Here is a 21,834-nt window from a genome sequence, read left to right as displayed (position 1 = left end):
TGGTGGGGGACTCAGCGATCGCAGTGCAACACTACACAATGGATGATGTCCTCATGTTGGAGACGAGACTGTCTTCACAAGCAATGTGCAGTGGTCACCTACCAATGCTATTATGGACAGATGTGTTTACAACAGGTAGGTTGGTGAGGATAAGGTCATATGGGTTACTTCCTTGTGTTGAGTCCTTCCTCTCCTAACAGCATTGACTTATGCTGGGATATGATTTCATGGGTGCCAGTCACCCCCTGGTATCACACCCACGAGAGCAATCTTTATATGTGAGCATACAAAGTGATTGCAGCAGGCCATTTAACTAGGAGTGGTTGATGGGAATCACAGAAGAACCCAATCCTGCCCTCACCCAAAATTGATACATGTATTCTTTCCAGAAGGCTAATGATCAGGAGTGCTTGGCAGATTCCCTCCCCAGTAATGGATTATTTGCTTCCCAAGTTCATTGAAAATTTCAAAATATTAGAAAATGCCCCAAATATGTGTCAACATTTTCTGCCTTTAACATTTGCATTTCTCTTTCAGGGTTTAATGTAGTTGTTTTTTTTCCTCCGATAGAAGTAAAGGAATGTTACCAGGAATGTCTCATGCTGATAATTCGTGCCATTCTTGAGTTGTCAGCGTTTTGGGGGAAGCTTTTTTTGAAGCAGTTGCTTAGATTTTGTTAGTCTAGATTGGCATGTATGGTCTTGACAGTAAGTGTTAGGCTTTTCAAAAGGAAGTGGAAGGGGTTGGAGGCATCACAATTTAGCCCAATGCAACGCTTACCTGATATATGTGTAGATCCAGCAGATTGCTGGATAGTGTTCAGAAACCAGCACGGTGGCTCATTTTCATAAGCTTGATGCCAACTGCCATTACAGCTGAGGTCAGTTAACTCAAACATAACTGGTGCTCGAACCTGGAACCTTTCCTGGCCATATGGCTCAACTCGTGGTGGACACCATAGTCTGTGGAGGTATTTGCAATCAAGGTTTTCGTTGAATTTTGGTTATCAACAAGACCTAAGCTATGATCTCATTCTACTACCCTATCATTGCCTGATTTTGGAATTGTACCCCTAACGTAAACAGCAATACTGACACTTGAATCTCCTGAAATTTGGGTTGCAGTTAAAATTGGAAATGAAATGCCAGAAGTTAGCAACACAGGTTGTCCACCGGTATGCTTGAGGCTTTCCGGCGACCGGTGTGGACACCAAGCGCAGGGCTCTTCTGTGATTCCCCATCAACTACTCCCTGTTAAATGGGGGATATTGATAATACCATTTGATATTATAAGTGTCCTTTGTTTTATGGTTTAGTTCTTTATTAGTTGTGACCCTCTTTAAAAAAGGGTGCTCTTTGCTCAGTTTTTTGTTTGATGACACTGGAACAAGTGACCCAGTGTCTCCTTATGGTTTAACACTGGGGTGGGGGTGGGGGTGGAGAGAAGGTTTTGAACTCTCACACAATGAACCAATGCCCTCAATCGACACATGTTAACAGGCTTGCAGACTGCACAGCCCGCCTGCCAAACCACGCGCGCGGCCATTCCCCAGGCTCTTGGAATTCCGCCGCTTTAGTGGCGCGGCTGTGACGTCACAACGGAGGAGGAGGAGGAGCAGCAGCTGCCATGGCGACGGCGGGAGCGGAGACAGAACAGAGCAACGGCAGCCGCTGCCGTTAAACAGCTGCGTAGGCGGAATCGGGACTGGGCCCAGGACCGGGGGACCTGCCACAGCTTCACCCCCTCTGGCGTGGGAGGAGGTTTCTCTCTTTCCCCATTCCCTTGCCCACCCACCATTTTTTTTTTTGATTGACAAGCCATGGCTACCTTGCGGAAAGGGCCGCTGCGGTCTGTGCAGATGGCCGTCGACACCCTGCAGAACCAGGTACCAACACACTCCAGACTCTTACACACCGTAGACAGCGGGCACATGCCGGCAATCTGCAACCAAAACAGAGCAATGTTGGAGAATCACTCGGGTCAGCGGCAGCATCTGTGGAGAGAACAGGCGGGGTCAAAAGTATCAGGAGTGGACCCTTCCGTCTGAACAGAGCCGAACATGGGTCCATAACCCGAAATGTTAACTTCTCTCTTTTTCACACCACCTGTCGCTACGATGATCACTGGCGTTTCTGATGCAATGCTTATTTATCCCTTTGATTTCTGCATGGAAACTTTCCTAGCTCCACATCAAGTAATAGCTACTAGGGTTTTCCTGCGGTCTGTTGTTGATAAGTTGATTGCTGTGATTAATCAACCACTCCGTTATCATATCACGCAACTACCAGGATGGTAGAGGGTGAACTCGATAGTCCTTGATCTTCTATCCTCTAGCAATTCTTATGTTCCTAACAGCAATAATAACTTGCATTTATATAGCATCTTTAATATAGAAAAATGTCCAGAGGCAGTGCTGGGCCAAAGAAGGTTATTTAGAAAGGTGACCAAAAGCTTGGTAAAAGAGGTAGATATTAAGGAGGCTAGGCAGAGGAGCTCTAAATTCATTGTGTATAATAGTGTCATTGTATTGGACTAGTGATGCAGAGTTTGTGAACTCAAATCTCACCATGATAAAGTGGGAAATTGAATTTGATAAATCTGGTAAATTGTGGGCTGCTGCCAAAAAATGACCAACAAGTCTGCTTTTTTGTCATTAAAATCCCAACTGGTTCACATGCCCTTCAGAGAAGGGTGCCACCGCTACCTAGTCTGTCCTACCTGTGAACTCTTAATGCCTTCTGAAGTGATCTAAAGACAGTTGTAAAGAATGAGCAATAAATTCAGCCTTGACAGTGCTACTTACACCTTGGAAAAAAGTCAAGTTTCTTGAAAAAATATTTCGTAAACCTTTTTTTGGAGGGGTGGGGGTGTAAGAGATTGACGAAGAACCGTGTATGCTTTGTTCATCACACCAAAGTCATATGTGATCTGACATGATTTATACCATTGAGTTGTGCATGTTCAAAGAAATTAATTTTATTGAAGATAATGATGCCCTTTAGATCATGTATGGCAAAAAAAAAATCAACACTGCATTGAATTACATTGAGTCTACAGCACAGAAACTGGCCATTCGGCCCAACTGGTCTATGCCGACATTTATGCTCCACACAAGCCTCCTCCCTCCCTACTTCATCTAACCCTATCAGCATACCTTTCTATTCCTTTCTCCCTCGTATGCTTATCTAGCTTCCTTTTAAATGCATCTATGCTATTTGCCTCAACTACTCCTTGTTGTAGTGCGTTCCACATTCTTACCACTCTTTGGGTAAAGAAGTTTGTCCTGAATTCCCTATTGGATTTATTAGTGACTATCTTATATTTATGACCTCATAGTTTTGGACTCCCCACAAGTGGAAACATTTTCTTTACGTCTACCCTATTAAATCCTTTCATTATCTTAAAGACCTCCATCAGGTCACCCCTCAGCCTGTTTTCTAGAGAAAAGAGCCCTAGCCTGTTGAGCCTTTCCTGATAAGTATATCCTCTCAGTTCTGGTATCATCTTTGTGAATCTTTTTGCACCTTTTCCAGTGCCTCTATATCCTTTTTATATGGCCACCAGATCTATGCACAGTACTCTCTAAGTGTGGTCTAACCACGGTGTAACAGATTCGGATGTGGCGCCAAATGGCAATCAGTGTCTTACTTGTTAATAGTCAAATCAAACATAAAAGTATCAAATATTATAAGACAGTAATAACATCCTTCACCACAATTTTGGAGATTAATTCTAAAGGTTCCTCGGACCCCCTTAGTTGCTTTTTCAGTTTCTTTTCTAATGTTTCGTGGACACCTGTCATGACCATTTACACTAAAACAAAACCTCACTTCTGGAATTTGAACAATTTGCAACTTTTTTGATCAAATTCAGTCTGTCAATTTTTAAATGTATTTTCTTTTAGATGCCTGATTTTATGTCAACACAAAACGTTGATTAGTCACGTCTTGACATGGTCACCAATTTGTAACTGATTCGGACGTGACACCAAATGACAATCCATGTCTTATTTATTAATAGTCAAATCAAACGTAAAAGTATCCAAAATTATAGGACAGTAAAAATAATAATGAAGACAATTATAATACAGGGATTAAAACAATATTACTCCGTTTCATCTCTGGGCAGAGTTCATAATTAAGTTGGTGGCGTGGTCATTTCAAGTCTTCTGACAGTTTCAAAGTCTTCTTACTGCTTGGTTGAATCCAAATCATTAATGTAAATTGCGAACAACAGTGGTCCCAGCACCGATCCCTGTGGAACACCACTTCCTGCCCTTTGCCAGTCTATCCTTAACCCCTACTGTCTGTTTTCTGTTTTGTAGCCAGCTTTTTATCCATTCTGCTACCTGTCCCCTGACTCCACGTGCTCTGACTTTAGTCATGAGTCTACAATGTGGTAACTTATCGCAGGCCTTTTGAAAATCCAAATATATTACATCTGCTGCATCACACTTGTTTACTCTTTCGCTTACTTCTTCAAAGAATTCAATAAGGTTGGTCAAGCATGACGTTCTCTTCTGAAATCCGTGCTGACTACTCTTTATTATATTTTTGTTTTCTAGAGGTTTCTCTATTACACCTTTTGAGTAAAGATTCCATTATCTATCCTAGCACTGATGTTAAGCTAACTGGTCTATAGTTCCCTGGACTTGTTCTATCTCCCTTTTTAAATATAGGAATCACATTAGCTGTCTGCCAGTCCTCTGGCACTATTCCCTTTTCTAATGAATTTTTATATATATGTAATAGTGCCTCTGCTATCTTTTCCCTAACTTTTAATCCATACTGACCAGGGATTTTACCCTCTCTAAGTTTGATTAGTTTGTCAATTATCTCCGCCCTTTCTATCTTAAGTGTCTTTATATCTTTTTTAATCTCTTCTTCTAATGTCATGCCCACCTATGAGCTTATCTTGTGCATCCCTTAGTGGTCCTATCCCTATTCTGACTTTTCTTTTGTTATTTATGTGACTAGAATACTTCACTATTTCTTTTTGTATTCCTTGATAATTTAATTTCGTAGTTCCTCTTTGCTTTCTTAATTTTTTTGGACTTCTTTCCTAACCTCTTTGTATTCCCTTTTGTCATCCTCTCCTTTATTGCCCAAGTGCTTAGAGTATACCTTTTTCTTTAGTTTCAATTTTATCCTTATCTCTTTATTCATCCATGGTGTTTCATTATTGGTGGGTTTGTTCTTGTTTTTCAGAGGAGTATCTTTCTCCTGAACTCTCTTGATCACCGTTTTCAGTATTTCCCACTGCTGTTCTCTTTGTCAAAAATTGTTTCCAGTTTACCTTCCCCAGTTCTATTCTCACTCCCTCAAAATTAGCTTTTTTCCAATCTATTACTTTGGTCTTTGTCTTACTTATGTCTTTCTCAATCATTATTTAAAACTGTATGATGTTATGATTGCCATTGGTTGGGTGTTCCCCTATGCTTCTCTGATCTGCTGTGGTTCATTTCCCATTACTAGATTCAGCAGGGATTCCTCTCTTGTTGGGCTTCTCATATACTGGGGAAGAAGGGAGTCCCGTACGCACTGTAAAAACCCCTTTCCCTACCTCTTACCAGTTTATTTGGGGGGAGTTGAAAGCTCCCATGATTATCATTCGATGTTTACTACTAATTTCATAGATTTGCCTACATATTTCTTCCTCCACTTCCCTTCCACTATTAGGTGGTCTGTAGAATATACCTATTAACGTGATTGATCGCGTCTTACCCTTTGTCTCAATCCAGATGGATTCTGTTTCTATCTTAATATTACTTCTGTCCCTTTTTTCTATTGCCATTCTTCCTTCCCTATCCTTTCTAAATATGTTTTATCCTGCAACATTTAACTGCCAGTCCTGTTCTTTTTGTAGCCATGTTTCAGTTATCCCTACTACATCTGGCTCCTCACTACAAATTATTGCCTCCAGTTCCCCCATCTTGTTTTGGATACTATGCACATTGCTGTACAGGCAATATAATTTGTTTTTAATAATTGTTTCCCTCACTTTATTTTTGACTGTCATTTTGTACTTATGTTCTATAACTGTATTTGTTCCCTGACCGTTTATGTTACCCTTATTCCTTACTCGGTCTCATCTTTACGCTCATCTCCTACTTCTTTTATCTTCAGACTTATCTTATTTTCATCAGAACCCCCCCCCCCATCTTAATAGTTTAAAGTGCTATCCTCAGCCCTATTTATCCTCACCAGGACACTGGTCCCATTCCAGTTCAGGTGGAACCTGTCCCAGTGGCACAGCTCCTTCCTGTCCCAGTACTGGTGCCAGTGTCCCATGAAGTGGAAGCCCCCCTTCCCAGACCAGTCTTTCAGCCACATATTCACCTTCCTGATCTGTCTAACCTTATGTCAATTAGCACGTGGCTCGGGTAGTAATCCCGAGATTAACACTCGTGACGTCTTGTTTTTTAATTTAGTCCCTAACTTCTGATGTTCTCTTAGTAGGACCTCCTCCCTTTTCTTCCCTATGTCATTGGTCCCAACATGGACCACGACAACTGGATCTTCCTCTTCCCTTTCGAAGTTCCTGTCCAGTTGCTCCGAGATATCCTTTACCCTTGCATCAGTTAGGCCACACACCCTCCTGGACTCTCGGTCGCGACTGCAGAGGATACTATCTAACTCCCTAATTATCAAGTCCCCTATGACTACAACCTTTCTATTCTGCTCCCTCTCCCCCGCCTTAGACTGCCTCCTGCTCAACAGTGCCATGCTTAGCATTCTGGCTGTCCACCCCGCAGCATGCATCCTTATCCTCACAGATAGCAAGTACATTGTACCTCCTTCTCTACCTCTCCGTGGTTCCCCTTACCCTACTGACTAACAGTTATACTTTCCCCTTCTTGTACCTGTGCTTTCCTCTGAGGTGTGACTGTACTCTGAAGAAATCCAAAAACTCCTCACCCTCCCTTACTTGTCGGAGTGTCTCTAACTCGCAATCCAGCTGAAGGACTCTGAGCTGGAGTGTCTCTATGCAGTGACATTTCCTGCAGATGTGGCATTCCGGGACAGTCTCACTATCCACAAACTCCCACATATCACAGTCCTGACACTGCCATTCTTAGTATGTATGTATGTATGTATTTATTTATTTATTTATTAGTAGTTATTTAATTCTAGATACAATACAATGAATTGAGATCCGGATTATATTTAGTAGATGGATTTAGCTTGATTTCAGATTAATTTGTAACTAATTAGTCTTGTTTTTTGTTTATTAACATCTTTATTTTAGCATCCCCTTAACTCCTATTTATGTATACCAGATTTTTATTTAATGCAATTCGGATCCCTTTAATGTTGGTTTCATCTATTCAGTTAATTTTAATTTTATCCTCTTAGATCGAATTAATTACTCTGATTATTTATTTATTTATTTATTTATTTATATATTTACTTATTTACAGTTGCCCCTTGGTTTAAATTACTTAGCACCTCCTTCCTCCCCGCACCTAATTCCCACTTTCACCAAATTCTCGTCATCATTCTGTTTAGCAAGTCACTCTGTTTAGTATATACACCCAACTCTCACCAAGCTCTGTACACTGTGTTCAGCTGTACACTCATACCACATTGAACTGTGTGTGTGTAGGATTCAGCGATATAACAATGAGAGATAACCATTAGGGCCATTAATGCCCACCTGATCCTTTAGAAGGGAGAACCATGTGCACCACCCTCCCCAATTGCTGGTAATGCTATCTCCTGGGGGAAAGATGAAAAAAACCCATTTTAGGAAATTCCTCCCCAATGTCCTACGGCAATCAAGGCCCTAAAACCGTGGCTGCACAGGATGCCTCATTGAACACACTTAAGCTGTGCCCAACCCTCGCAATGTTTCATTTTTCTTAGAAATGTGGGATTACCCATCAGGCTGAACCACAGGGAATATCCCTGAATTTCATTGTTTTGCATTCTCAACTAGCCATGATTGTAGCTGTATTCTAGCTCTATGGATAAATGTTTGGCAACCATATTTTCACTGATCTCCAAATACATAAGGTAGTGATATAACGCACATAAGTTATGTTTACAATATTGTGTATTTTGTCTGTTTAGATTGATGAGTTGTTAAAGAAAGTTAAACAGCCTGAACAAAGAGAAGACATTTACGAGAGGTAAGTTGCTCATTTGTTGATTTAGAAGTTGATATTATATCTGTTGTACCAAAGTTTGGCCAGAAGTTTCTTGAGTGCTAACTTTCAACATTGTTTGCACCAGTGAAAAAAATGATTCCACACATATTGGGTAGGAAAAGTCACAGTTCCTGCCATATATTCCACTGTGCTTGTTAAACTCACTACAAGGCTGCAAACATTCAAAACTATTTAGAGGCATAGAAGTTTACAGCATAGAAGGAGGCTGTTCAGTTCATTATGCGTTGATGGTTCTTTGCTGGAGCAATCCAAAACGACTCTCATTGCCCTGCTCACTCCCCATAGTCCTGTATCTTCCTCTGCTTCAATATTTATCCGTCTCAACCATTTATTTTGGTAAAACATTCCATACTACAGCAACACAGCATAAAGAATTTTTTCCATCTTCTCTCTTCACTCTCTTAGTGACAATTTTAAATTGATGACCCCTTAACACTGACTCGCCAACGAGAGGAAATAGATTTTCCCTATTCACTTTATCAAAACCGTTCATAGTTTAAAAAACCTCTTTTAGATCTCCTCTGCTGCAGTATCGCAAGTCTCCTCATAACTGTAGGTTCCCATTCCTGGCATTATCTAGGTGAATCTATGCTTTGTGTGTTCTATGGCTTTAATCTTTTTTCAATAATCACCCTTTCGCTGGGAATGGACTGCTCCAAACGTACCAATGTCACAAAGTCAAAGAAACAGCAATTGGAGACAAAATTGTGGAATTTAATTACTGTGGGAACTACAAACTTTGGTGTAGCTTTTGTATAAAATAATATTCAGTTTATAACTACCATTAGAACATATATATATACACACACAATTTCAGTTTATAATGTACTCTCTATACGATATAATTTTTTTCATGTTTTTGATGAAAAACCGGCAATCTAAAACATGTTACTATCATCAAGCAATTTACAAATGCATCAAAATGTGTTTGAGGTTGTCAGTTCTATGGTTTGCATATTGATGCTTATGATCTTTCAGTATACTATTTACTTTTAATGGATTTTTTTGGGGTGTTTATAGGTGTATCCAGCTAAGGAAATCAGTGGATGACACCTTGAACATTCTCCGTAAGTTGAAGAAAGTAAGTTCAAATTTAATAAGCATGTTGACTGTATCTCTCCCTTTAGTGGTTGCCTTGTGGCATTTCAGTTTTGCATCTTTCAGCTCCTCAGCAAGTACTACAGAGAAACCCCTAGGCACCAACCAATTCTACTTCACTAATTCACAAATTGTAGTAAGTTTTGCTATTTAACTATAAATAATAATATAAAATCAAAGTATTATATAAAAATAAGAACACAATATATGACTTTAAAATGGGGACTGAATTACACCAGCGCGTCCTGATCCAATTAATCACCACCGTTCATCTGAAGATTGTTCTTAATCTTGATTCCCTATGTGCATCCTAGGGAGACTGACTAGCATTATCATATTTAGAGTAATGCTGGTTGAGAATGAACGACACTATAATTCAATTCAGGGTTTCAAACGATTTCAGAAACTGTAAGACGTAACTATATATTTACAGTAAAATCTGTCCATATTTAAATTGTTTGTAAACAGTAGTTTATGGATTAGCCCTTTATGTGTGCACTTGGTGAGAAATTTGTCAAAGATCTAAAAAAAACCCCAGTAAGAATAAAATGCAATAGTTTGCAGTCAGATTATTTGGATTTGGACCCTGAGATTTTGTCAAGAACGATAAGAAAAAATTAATTTTCAACACACACAATTGAAAACAAAATTTTACAGTTTTTTAAATGTAATTCAAAAAAAAGTATATATATGGCTGGCAACACTGATGTCATAGAATCATAAAATGATATAGCACAGAAGGAGGCCATTCGGCCCATCGTGCCTGTGCCGGCTCTTTGAAAGAGCTTTCCAATTAGACACACTCCCCTGCTCTTTCCCCATAGCTCTGTAAATATTTTCCCTTCAAGTATTTATCCAAATCCCTTTTAAAAGTTACTATTGAATCTGCCTCCACCACCCTTTCAGACAGTGCATTCCAGATTACTAGAACTCGCTGCGTAAATTTTTTTTTCCTCATGTCGCCTCTGGTTCTTTTGCCAATCACCTTATATCTGTCCTCTGGTTACCAACCCTTCTGCCACTGGAAACAGTTTCTCCTTATTTACTTTATCGAAACCATTCATGATTTTGAACACCTCTATCAAATCTCCTCTTAACCTTCTCTGCTCCAAGGGGAACAACCCCAGCTTCTCCAGACTCTCCACATATCTGAAGTCCCTCATCCCTGGAACTGTTCTAGTAAATCTCTTCTGCACCCTCTCTAAGGCTTTGATATCCTTCCTAAACTGTTGTGCTCAGAATTGAACACAATATTCCAGCTGAGGCCTAACCAGTGCTTTATAAAGGTTTAGCATAACTTCCTTGCTTTTGTATTCTATGCCCCTATTAATAAAGCTTCCAGGGCTCATTTAAGGCTTCTTTAAAGCTCTTTGCATCAGAATTTATTATCCTCCTTTTGAAGGGGCACTGAGCCTCCTTTTGACACCTCATGTTGACAATGCAGCTGAGTTTGGGAGCTCACTGTTATGAGACTGATTCTTTTTGGCTCCTCGCTTGTTGGAGCACCAAGGTGCTGTTGTGCCTTGATACTTGGGGAACTGAAATATTTGTCTTCCATCTGTTGGAGAATCTGTTGATTTTATTTATTTATTCATTTGTGTGAAATCAGTAAATGTTCAGACCTGAGAGACTGGACTTTAACATTGTGAAAAAGACTGTGAGGAACAACAATCCTATGTCATTGCTGCTCAATATTGTTTATTTGTATAATAATCCAAGAGAGTTAGGCTCAATTAATTACTTTTAATTTGGAAAGAATAAAAATAGCTTGGTCAGAATGGGCACTATGTGTAAGCTCAGTGGATGAGATTTACATGTGTAGGTGTATAAAACAAAGAACAACTTCTATTTATATAGGACCTTTCACATCCTCAGGACATCCCAGAACCAATGAAGTATAATCACTTTTGTAATATAGGGAAATGCGACTGCCAGTTTGCACACAGCAAGGTCATGCAACAACAATGAAATAAATGACCAACAATCCTGTTTTAGTGATGCTGTTTGAAGGATAAATGTTGGCTAGGACACCGGGACAACTCCTCTGCCCTTCAAATTGTGCCATGTGCTCTTTTACGCCCACCTAAGAGGGCAGACAGGGCCTCAGTTTAATATCTTACCTGAAAAATGGCACCTTTGATAGTGCAGCACCACCCTGAAGGGTCAGCCTAGATTATGTGCTCAAGTCTCTGAAGTAGGGCTTGAACCCACAACCTTCTGACTCAGAGATGGTACCACGTAGCTCATATACTTAGAAAAAGCTGCAATTAGGTTTAATCATTCTTTGAGATCTTCCAATGGTTGTTCTCACAAGGCATGTGTCTTTTCTCAGATAAATGAACCTACTCTTGTAGGTAATTACGATCAACGGAAGCGAGATGAAGAGAGGCGACTGACAGGCATGTCAGAACTGCTTCGGGAATTTGCACGGAGACTAGATAAAGAGCGTACCAGAAAGAAAGTGGATGGCATTGCTAAGTAAGATAAAGAGACTGCTGAATTAAATTGTAAAACACTTTGTAGTTATAGCTGAATAAGCATCCTGTTCAGACAACTAATTCTGTTATTCAGCTTGGGTAGGAAGTATATGAGCGGGATCCTTGCAGAGGTATATAGTATACTAATTGGAATAGAAAAAGTAAATTCTGGGCACCATTATAAGTTAAACCATCACTGCAGAATAAGGACACAAACTGGTAAAAGGCAAGTTCAGGACTGATGTCAGGAAGTAGATTTTAAATGCAAAGAATGATTAATACCTGGAGGCCGTGCAATTATTCAGTGGACAGTTGGATGTTTTGATGAGGGGTCTGTAGGTTTCTACAGAAGGATGAGAGAGATTTGGCTGAATTTTTGTAAATTCAATGAGATTTCTCTAATGGATCTGTGCTGAATGGTACTGAATTGAACAGCTGGATAACAAAATTTCCCCCTACCCAAAGCAACTATTAGTTCATGAACCAGGCTGTCTGCCTTAATTGGGCAGAGATCTATCAAAAATTTAAGTAACACTGTTCAATCTACATATTTTAATTGGTAAGAGTCTGGCCAAATTATTTTTCGTACAACTTGTAATTTATAGTTTTGCACCTTGTGTGGTTTATGTGTGTATCTTTCTGTTACCCTTTCTGCCTATCTCTCTCTTTCTTTCTGACTGTGTACTTTTCCCTTTCAGATCCCACTACAGAGCTGATATGTTAGGGTTAAATCACTGACGCCGCACTTCCATTGGGGAGTCAAGCTGGAAGGAAGTGCAAGTAGGATGTTGGGTTACAAAACTGTGTTGCAAGTTCTTTGAATGCAGCTTCTTGCTGAAAGTGAATTTATTTTGTTGTTCCACTCCATTTCCCACATCACATGCCAGAAAAATGGATTCCGACTTGACTAGACCACTAAGATTAAACTACCATGAACTGGATTTATCCTCCTTAATCCTATTAACAAGTAATAAATAGAATTGAAAAAGTGTACTTTATTGCTGATCGTCTAGCTACAGATGGCAATTGCTTGCCTGCCACTTGCTTGCCTGCCACTTGCCATCATGAAAATAAATTGAAAGCAGGAAACAGCCTGTGTACTGCAATTTATAAAGGGCAGGCCGACCAAAAGCCTGAAATGATCCAAATTGAACAAATTTCAGCAAAGAAGCTGCAATGTTCAGTTCAGTGCTGATTCCAATTGTTTTATCTTTCTTCCCTCTCTACTGTGATCCTCACAGTCTCTCTTTTACCCCTCCCAGTTCTTGATGAAGCTCCCAGTTTTGAAACGGTTGTACGACATAACCAAAATAGTAGAATATGTCAGAAGAAGTTGTGATCAAACTCTGGTCAGACTGTGCCTTGAATACTGTGTCTAGTTCTGGTCACTGTGAAACAAGAGAAACATTCAAGTGCTGGAGGCACTGCAGAGAAGAGCCATGAGGCTGATCCCTAAGTGTCAGGGGTTTGAGCTGTGAGGAAAATCTGGACAGACTTGGGTTTTTCAGCCTGGAAAGGAGGAGACTGGGAAGTGATGTTATAGAGGTGTTTATGATGGTAAATGGTATTGAAAAGGTTAATCCAGCATCTCAGAACACGATTGTATAACACCCTTGTTCAAAAAAGGGTATTAAGGATAAACCCAGCAACTGGTGGGGAAGCTTTTAGAAATGATAATCCGGGACAAAATTAGTAGTCACTTGGACAAGTGTGGATTATTAAAGGAAAGCCGGCAAAGGATTTGTTAAAGGCAAATTGTGTTTAATTTTATTGAGTTTTTTTGATGAGGTAACAGAGAGGGTTGATGAGGGCAATGCGGTTGATGTGTTCGTGGACTTTCAAAAGGCATTTGATAAAGTGCCACATCATAGGCTTGTCAGGAAAATTGAAGCCAATGGAATAAAAGGGGTTGTGGCAGCATGGATACAAAATTGGCTAAGTGAAAGGAAACAGAGAGTAGTGGTGAATGGTTTTTCGGACTGGAGGAAGATATACAGAGGTGTTTCTCTAGGACCGCTGCTTTTTTTGATCTATATTAATGACTTGGACTTGGGTGTACAGGGCGCAATTTCAAAATTTGCAGATGACACAAAACTTGGAAGTGTAGTAAACAGTGAGGAGGATATTAATAGACTTCAAGAAGACATAAACAGTTTAGTGGAATGGGCAAATACTTGGCAGATGAAATTTGATGCAGAGAAGTACGAAGTGATACATTTTGGCAGGAAGAATGAGGAGAGGTAATATAAACTAAATGATTCAATTCTAAAGAGGGTGCAGGAACAGAGAAACCTGGAGGTATATGTGCACAAATCTGTGAAGGTGGCAGGGCAGGTTGAGAAAACGGTTAAAAAAGCATACGGGATCCTGGGTTTTATAATAGTGGCATAGAGTACAAAAGCAAGGAAGATATGTTTATATGAACCTTTATAAAACACCCGTAGTATTGTGTCCAATTCAGGGCACCGCACTTTAGGAAGGATGAGAGGCTTTAGAGATGGTGCAGAAAAGATTTACTAGAATGATTCCAGGGATGAGGGACTTCAGTTACGTGGATAGACTGGAGAAGGTTGTTCTCCTAAGAACAGAGAAGGATGAGAGGAGATTTGATAGAAGTGTACAAAATCATGAGGGGTCAAGACAGTATATGAAGAGAAACTGTTCCCATTGGCGGAAGGGTCGAGAACCAGAGAACACAGATTTAAGGCGATTGGCAAAAGAACCAAAGGCGGCATGAGGAAAAACATTTTTATGTAGCGAGTAGTTATGATCTGGAATGCACTGCCTGAAAGGGTGGTGGATGCAGATTCAATCGTGGCTTTCAAAAAGGAATTGGATAAATACTTGAAGGGAAAAAATTTGCAGGGCTACAGGGCAAGAGATGGGAAATGTGACTAACTGGATTGCTCCTACAAAGAGCCGGCACAGGCTCGATGGGCCGAATGGCCTCCTTCTGTGCTGTAACCATTCTGCGATTCTATAATTTAAAATATGTAGCGTGCATGCATTATTGGACCCTGGGTTGTGCATGCTTGATGGGGACCTGTTCTGACTTCAGCATAGCTCAAGTCAAGAACTGAATCACAAGGCAAGTATTCCAAATTAATCCTTAGGTTCCAGGAATGCCCCTCTGTAAGGAAGCGTTTTCCAGGGAACACTCAGAGTAAAATCTATAACTTAAGACACCCATTAAAAAAATAAACAATTTAGAATAATTTGAATTTTTTTTAACAGGATCTTTAAGTTACAAATGTTACTTTTACCAGAATATTTTTGCCGCACTGAAAATTTAAGATAGCGGCTCAAGCATCTTCACAAACTTATTTTGGCAATTTGAATGACCAGTTTCTGCTACTTCTCACATTGACTTGCTTTTAAGCAGCAGCATTAACGATGTGATGATGTCATGACATCCTCAATAAGACTGCATCTAAATGTGTGAATCGGAGCTTGATTTGTGATTGTGTGTCTCAGAACCTGTAGAAACAACTATTTTAAATCGCTTTTACCAGGAATACAAGGGGCCAGGCCACTGCAGCGAAACAGAGAAATATGGAGGAAGAAGAAGAAGAAGAAGAAGAAGAAGAAGAAGATGATGATGATGAAGATGAAGATGATGACGACGACGATGAAGAGGAGGAGGAGGATGAAGAAGATGATGGGCATGAAGAAGAGGAATCTGATGAACAACAAGACACTGCTAAACCATTCATTACAGTCAGTGACTTTGGAGCTCAGGAAGAACATGATCTGGCATTTAAGGTAAATATATTCTGTTATTGAAGAGAAAAATATTGGAATATTTTATTTGATATGAATTTAGCTTGACCCTATGGAAACATGAGGCAACTTTATAGTTTGGCACTGTCTATCTGCCCCTTAACACTAAATTATAATTTCAGTAAGGAGTCTCACTCCATTTTTCCTAAATGAAAAGGACTGTTAAATTGTATTTCAGCAATAGTACAAATCCCAAAGGATGATTAGATCTCTACATTATATGCAGGACAGCTGAAGAGCCATGCTTCCAGAGACTCCTTCAGGCCCTTTACAAATTAACTGGTTGAAAAGAATTAAAATCAACTTTAGCAGTTCTGATTATTCAAAATCAAAAGCAAAATACTGTGGATGCTGGAAATCTGAAATGAAAACTGAAAATGCTGGAAATACTCAACAAGTGAGGCAGCATCTGTGGAGAAAGAAACAGGGTAACATTTCGGGTCGATGACCTTTCATCAGAACTGGAAGAAATTGAAGATTAAAAGATTATTCAAAAGTTTTGTTTAAGTTGGCAGCACTGAGGGATAAAGTTATTGGGCCCAGCAGTTTGTGGGAAATTATTTAACATATAGCTGAAACACTGTGATTAGTAACAGTATCTCACTGGATAGCAACTTGGAGTGGAATGTCTGGCTGATTTTCTTTTTGCTTCCGATCCCCACAGCCACTCTAGTTGAGATCAACTAATTCAGCACAGACCAGAGATGAAACCTGAGGTCTTCCTGGTCTGTGTGGTCATGTGCCATTTACCCACAGAACTGTGGGAGCCCTGTAATACACTGTTTAAAAACTGATATTTTAAAATCAAAAAATAAGATGTATCCAAGCTAATCATAATTCTTTGCAATAATTTGATTTTAAATGCTGGCCCTGTTGGTGAGACCTCCTCTTTAAAAATGGTTCACCTACTGCCAATATATACCAAGTAACTGCATAATATGGTACAGAACTATACAGACGAAGAATGTCTACATTGCAATCTCCACTTTGTTCTGAATTAGTCTGGATGACAGTGGGGCGGGAGGAGGAAATAGTACAGTTGGGTAAGCATCCCAAGGTTAGAAAAGGGAAATAAAGTGGTTGGCATTCACATTCCTGATCGTCAGCCCATGACGGCTGCTGGAAGTGCTCGCACGTATGCATTGGTTAACTATAGGATTGGGGCTCCCATTGTTAAAAAGCCTGATATGCATTGTTAAAATTCACATATCGTGAAGGGGTAAGGACTGCTGCTATTCATAGACCTGTACTTTAGCAGGAGTTGCTGCCTTCAGGAGAGGAGTGCTAAGAGTGGAAATATGAAAAGGAGAGTTGGAGGAGTAAAAATGATTATACAGTTTTAATCTAAACTTCATAAGTGCCTAATTTTTAACAGATGCATATGAAAATGGGGGCAGTGAGCATTGATTGTCTGTTTGTAGGAAATTATGCACTTTCTTTATAACATAAAAAACAGTCCTGGATTTCTGTGTTTGAACTGTAATTTGTTACCACAATTATTTTATGAATGTATTTAAATAGCCTCACTTTCTACCACCTGGTCTGGTTTTCTTGATAATTTTACATCCTGCTGTTCTACCGCTTGATTTCCTGGACTCGGGTGTTGAAATTTCTGGGGTGAGTGCATCTTGGGCAGATCACCCTTAAGGGGATCGGGGGCAGGGTTTGGGCCGGAACCCGGATCTGCCTGGTTTCCCCTCCATTTTCGTTTTATCCTAAATTTTACTAGATTGTTTCCATTTCAAATGGAAACAATGTGTCTTCCAGTTTGTTTAATACGCAAGTGTACAGTTGCAGGTTGAATGTAACACCAGTTTGTTACTGTATCTGTCACTAACAAGCACTGGGCTCGCTGCCATTTTAAACATTTTAGGAGACATAATGTTGCTATTTCAGACTCTAATTTGAAGCAGGAAAACTCAGTTTGAACAGTACTTTAAAACTTATGCTCTGCTCATTATGTTAGGAGAGATAGTGTTGTAAATACAGGCACAAAACCCCATTTAACACCTAGTTAGCTGTCTCACGTGACTAGATAAAACAGCTAGATATTATGTGGCACTTGTTACTGGGAAAAGTCAAGCAGAGTAAACTGCTTTTAAATGTCAGTTTTTTCTCGAATAAAAAGGATTGTGGACTTGTAAGTCAACCATAGTATGAATCTCAAAGGATGATTACACTGCTACATTATATGGCAGGAAAGCTAAAAAGCCTTGCTTCCAGAGTCCATGAGCATGTGGAGGAGAAGCTATGACCTAAAAGGAGGGAGGAGATAAAAGGTCATTTCTGACAAGACTGATGATAACACAGGTGCTCCTTTCCCATTTTGTCCTATCGGGTAAGATATTGGAAGGACCCAGAGCCCTCTTGCATTCTAGGATGTTCATTCAACAGTTAAATAAAATAGACCATTGCAGGAAATGTGGTCCATAAAGTCTTTATTGTGTAGTTGCTTCACTGTGATTAAAACATAAGAAATTTTAAAAGGTGTTTGCTGACTGACTGATAGATGGGAATGCATAGACTTACTAAAGTGTGTAAAATGTAAACTGTTTTCACCCTTTTCAGAGGCAGTTAATCAGTTTAATGAAAAGCTGGAAAGAGGTGGTTAATGTACAAAGTTAATTTCAGTGTGACAAAAAAGGCATTAAAAAAACAAAAGGATATGGAAAAGACATAAGTCAGGTGATGAAATGGGAAAGAAAAATCTTCCAAAATGGAGGGGAATGAATTGGAAGATATATAGGAGAAATGGGCAAGAAAATTATTTCAATATTCAACAATTACAATTCCTTGAATGGCCCTTATCATATGTCTTGCACTATATTTGAAAGTCATTAACACATCCAGCACAGAGCCAAAACAAGTTCATACAGGTCCAATAATGAGTCTTCCATCAGACGTTACCACTGTAGGTCAGTGAAACAACTTTAATCCACTGAAATAATACTCGATCTATTTAAAATGGAAACTAGTTTGTTTGTTCATTGTACAGTTTAATTGTTTTCTTGCAGAAAGGTGAAGTTTTAACGATCCTTAGTCAAACACCTGATGGCTGGTGGCTCGGAGAAAATGCTCAGGGAAAGAAAGGTCTGGTCCCTAAAACTTATTTACAGGTTAGTAGACTTTTACCAATGAGATTTATGGTATATTTTGTACAGTAGTTGTGGCCTCTTGAGCAATGTTATAACACTTTTTCTACAAAACAACTTTTATACAATAGAAAGGAAAAGAGCCACATGTATCTATACAGCTGTCAAAAAGCCTCAAAGCGTCTCACATGGTGAATTACATTTTGAAGTGCACTGACTGTTATGCAGGGAAATGGGGTAGCCATTCTGCACCAGTAACATCCCATTAATAACAGTGAGATGAGTGACCGGTTAATCTGTCTTTCGGTGGTGCTTGGTAAGGGACAAATATTGACCAGGAGAACTCCCTGCTCTTCTTTGAGTAGGCCATGGGATCTTTAACTTCCACAAGAACAGGCAGAACTGGTTTAATGTCTCATCCGAAGGACGGATGAGAACAGGTTCCCACGTGCTTCCCAGCGGCAGCGAACAAACCGCCCCAAGCACAAACTGTAAAATAAACACCACAGTCCAGAATTAACACGTTCTCACAAGCTTCTACTTTTAATTTTTTTTTGCCGCCTTGCTTTTGTCCAGTTGCTGGCTTTATCTCCAAATCTGGTTCTCCATCTGAGCTCACTCCTCTCCTTTTATCTTCTGCTGTCTCTAATTTTATTTAGTTGCTTCGAACTCTGCCTCCCCCCCCCGCCCCAGCCAACAAATTTATCTTGCTGTCTGATTTCCCCGACATCTTGAATTATTTCTGACCTGTTTACATAGAAACATAGAAAATAGGAGCAAGAGTAGGCCATTCAGCCCTTCGGGCCTGCTCCGTCATTCATACCCTGTTCCTGCTTTTTCCCCATATCCCTTGATCCCTTTAGCATTAAGAAATATATCTATCTCCTTCTTGAATATATCTAATGACTTGGCCTCCACTGCCTTCTGTGGTAGAGAATTCCACAGGTTCACCACCCTCTGAGTGAAGACATTTCTCCTCATCTCTGTTCTAAATGGCATACCCCGTATCCTGAGACTGTGACCCCTGGTTCTGGACTCCCCAGCCATCGGGAACATCCTCCCTGCATCTAGTCTGTCTAGTCTTGTTAGAATTTTATATGTTTTGATGAGTTCACCTCTCATTCTTGTATACTCTAGTGAATATAGGCCTAGTCGACCCAATCTCTCCTCATACGTCAGTCCTGCCATCCCAGGAACCAGTCTGGTAAACCTTCGTTGCACTCCCTCCATGGCAAGGACATCTTTCCTCAGATAAGGAGACCAAAACTGCACACAATTCTCCAGATGTGGTCTCATCAAGGCCCTGTATAACTGCAGTAAGACATCCCTGCTCCTGTACTCAAATCCTCTTGCAATGAAGGCCAACATAACATTCGCCTTCCTAATTCCGTGCTGCACCTGAATGCTCGCTTTCAGCGACTGGTGTACAAGGTCTCGTTGCACCTCCCCTTTTCCCAATCTATCACCATTCAGATAATAATCTGCCTTTCTGTTTTTACAACCAAAGTGGATAACCTCACGTTTATCCACGTTATACTGCATCTGCCATGTTCTTGCCCACTCACCCAACTTGTCTAAATCACATTGGAGCCTCTTTGCATCCTCCTCACAGCTCACATTCCACCCCAGCTTTGTGTCGTCTGCAAACTTGGAAATGTTACATTTAGACTTGGAACTTTGCTGTCTTACTATGTTTTTTTCCCCCCTCCATCACCTCTGATGCACATCAGCATCCCATTCACCACAAGCATATCATATGTAACCTCATGTGAAATATCCTTGTGTTAATGTAGAACGAGTTAGTGTTTGCCAGTAAACAAAGATTAAGAGAAATCAAAATAAACCATTGTATAAATAGTGATAGAATAACTTGTGGAGCAGTCATTTTGCTCTCACAAATATCATTTCACAGTGGGACCTGTGTGCTATCTTCTGTAGGCACTGTACATAATGCTATTTCAAATAGTATTGCTATTTAGTATCGCTGTATTTTCAGTTGTTCGTGGTGCCCTTATTTTTTTAATGTTATTTGTAAAATCAGTGATTCTAAAGACATGCGATAAAACCCCAGTGGAAACTGGCTGATAATTATTCACATTTGCACAGTTGAGTGAATGACTCGGCCACTTCAAATAATGTAAGGAATGTAGAAAGATTTAGGCCTTGAAGTTACCTTGTGTGAATGTTAGTGTACAGATGTGCTCATATAAAATTCTTCTGCCTTCTGTTTTAACAGAGCTATTAACTTGTTTAAAATAAAATACAAGCGTGTTAAGTGTTTGAATGCTAATATTCACAGGACATAATTTCAAGGTGTTTTTCTCCTATTTCCCTGAACTTTAGGTCCCCTGTCTACAATTCATGACACCTCAACTCTCTACTGCAGAGGAAGATTAGGGCTGCTGGGAATGGAAGGTGACTGTAAGCCTGCTGCGTGCCTGCTTCGAGCCGGCAGCGCTATCTGCATCTTTCAGTCCCTGCCAGCAGGTCAGCTGTTTGACAGTTAATTTTCCGGGGAATTTATTTTACGTCTAAAGCTGTTCCTTGGACTATTTGAATTGGCACAGGTTTGGCTATGGGCCAGGTGTTAAAGAACTTCCCCCCCCCCCCCCCCCCCCCCCCACCGCCTCCCCCTTTGCTGTGTGTGTCACTGTAACAGCAGAGTTATTTTAAATCAGCACTCAAAACCCTTCACTTTGCTTAGCTTTAACATTTGTTTTAAATTAGATTAATGCATAAAAAACTAGTCCAGTGAAAAAATGAGAACTTCACCGTGGCTTGTTTTAACATATAAATTTAGAATTTGTTGAAAATGGGTGATATGAAAAAAACTTGCATTAAAATTACACACAGATTTCCAAATGAGATTGCGTTGGAGAAAAATGACTTACTTAATATTTTTGTTTAGATCTTTCTATCGAGGTACTAAGTGATTTAATTCCCTACGTTTAGTGTGCTGGTGAATGTGCTTGTGTTAAATACCTGTCTGTGGGGAAAAAAAAAGTCCACATAGGGAAATAAACCCCTAGGTGGTGCAGTATGGTTAGTGTACAGCCCTTTCACCTTTTTAGGGTGTGTGCTAGACTCCTGCCAGACCAATGGATGCAATAATTTCTCTGCAAGATGAAAGAGATCAAGTCACATGCGTTTCAGCCCTGATCTGGGTGGCAACAAGGCTACAGCACAAAATTGTCAGGCTCTATTGTATAAACTACAA

At 40.0% G+C, this 21,834-nt stretch overlaps 1 protein-coding gene across 2 annotated transcripts in view; it reads left to right on the top strand.

Moving 5' to 3' along the window:
• Positions 1-1,578: 1,578 nt before the first annotated feature.
• The window catches only part of nphp1 (nephronophthisis 1), a 123,088-nt gene continuing 102,832 nt past the window's right edge, over positions 1,579-21,834 (top strand). For both annotated transcript variants that reach the window (XM_067985080.1, XM_067985081.1), the window contains exons 1-6: positions 1,579-1,885; positions 8,073-8,131; positions 9,191-9,251; positions 11,601-11,746; positions 15,258-15,507; positions 18,540-18,641. In XM_067985080.1, the coding sequence (XP_067841181.1) occupies positions 1,820-1,885; positions 8,073-8,131; positions 9,191-9,251; positions 11,601-11,746; positions 15,258-15,507; positions 18,540-18,641 (684 nt within the window). In that variant the 5' untranslated portion in view covers positions 1,579-1,819. The remainder of the gene's footprint in view (positions 1,886-8,072; positions 8,132-9,190; positions 9,252-11,600; positions 11,747-15,257; positions 15,508-18,539; positions 18,642-21,834) is intronic.

This window comes from Heptranchias perlo, chromosome 5 (genome assembly GCF_035084215.1).
Source record: "Heptranchias perlo isolate sHepPer1 chromosome 5, sHepPer1.hap1, whole genome shotgun sequence".
Lineage (NCBI taxonomy): Eukaryota > Metazoa > Chordata > Chondrichthyes > Hexanchiformes > Hexanchidae > Heptranchias > Heptranchias perlo.
The sequence above is the reverse complement of the archived record's forward strand: the minus strand, read 5'-3'. Positions and strand labels throughout refer to the sequence as shown.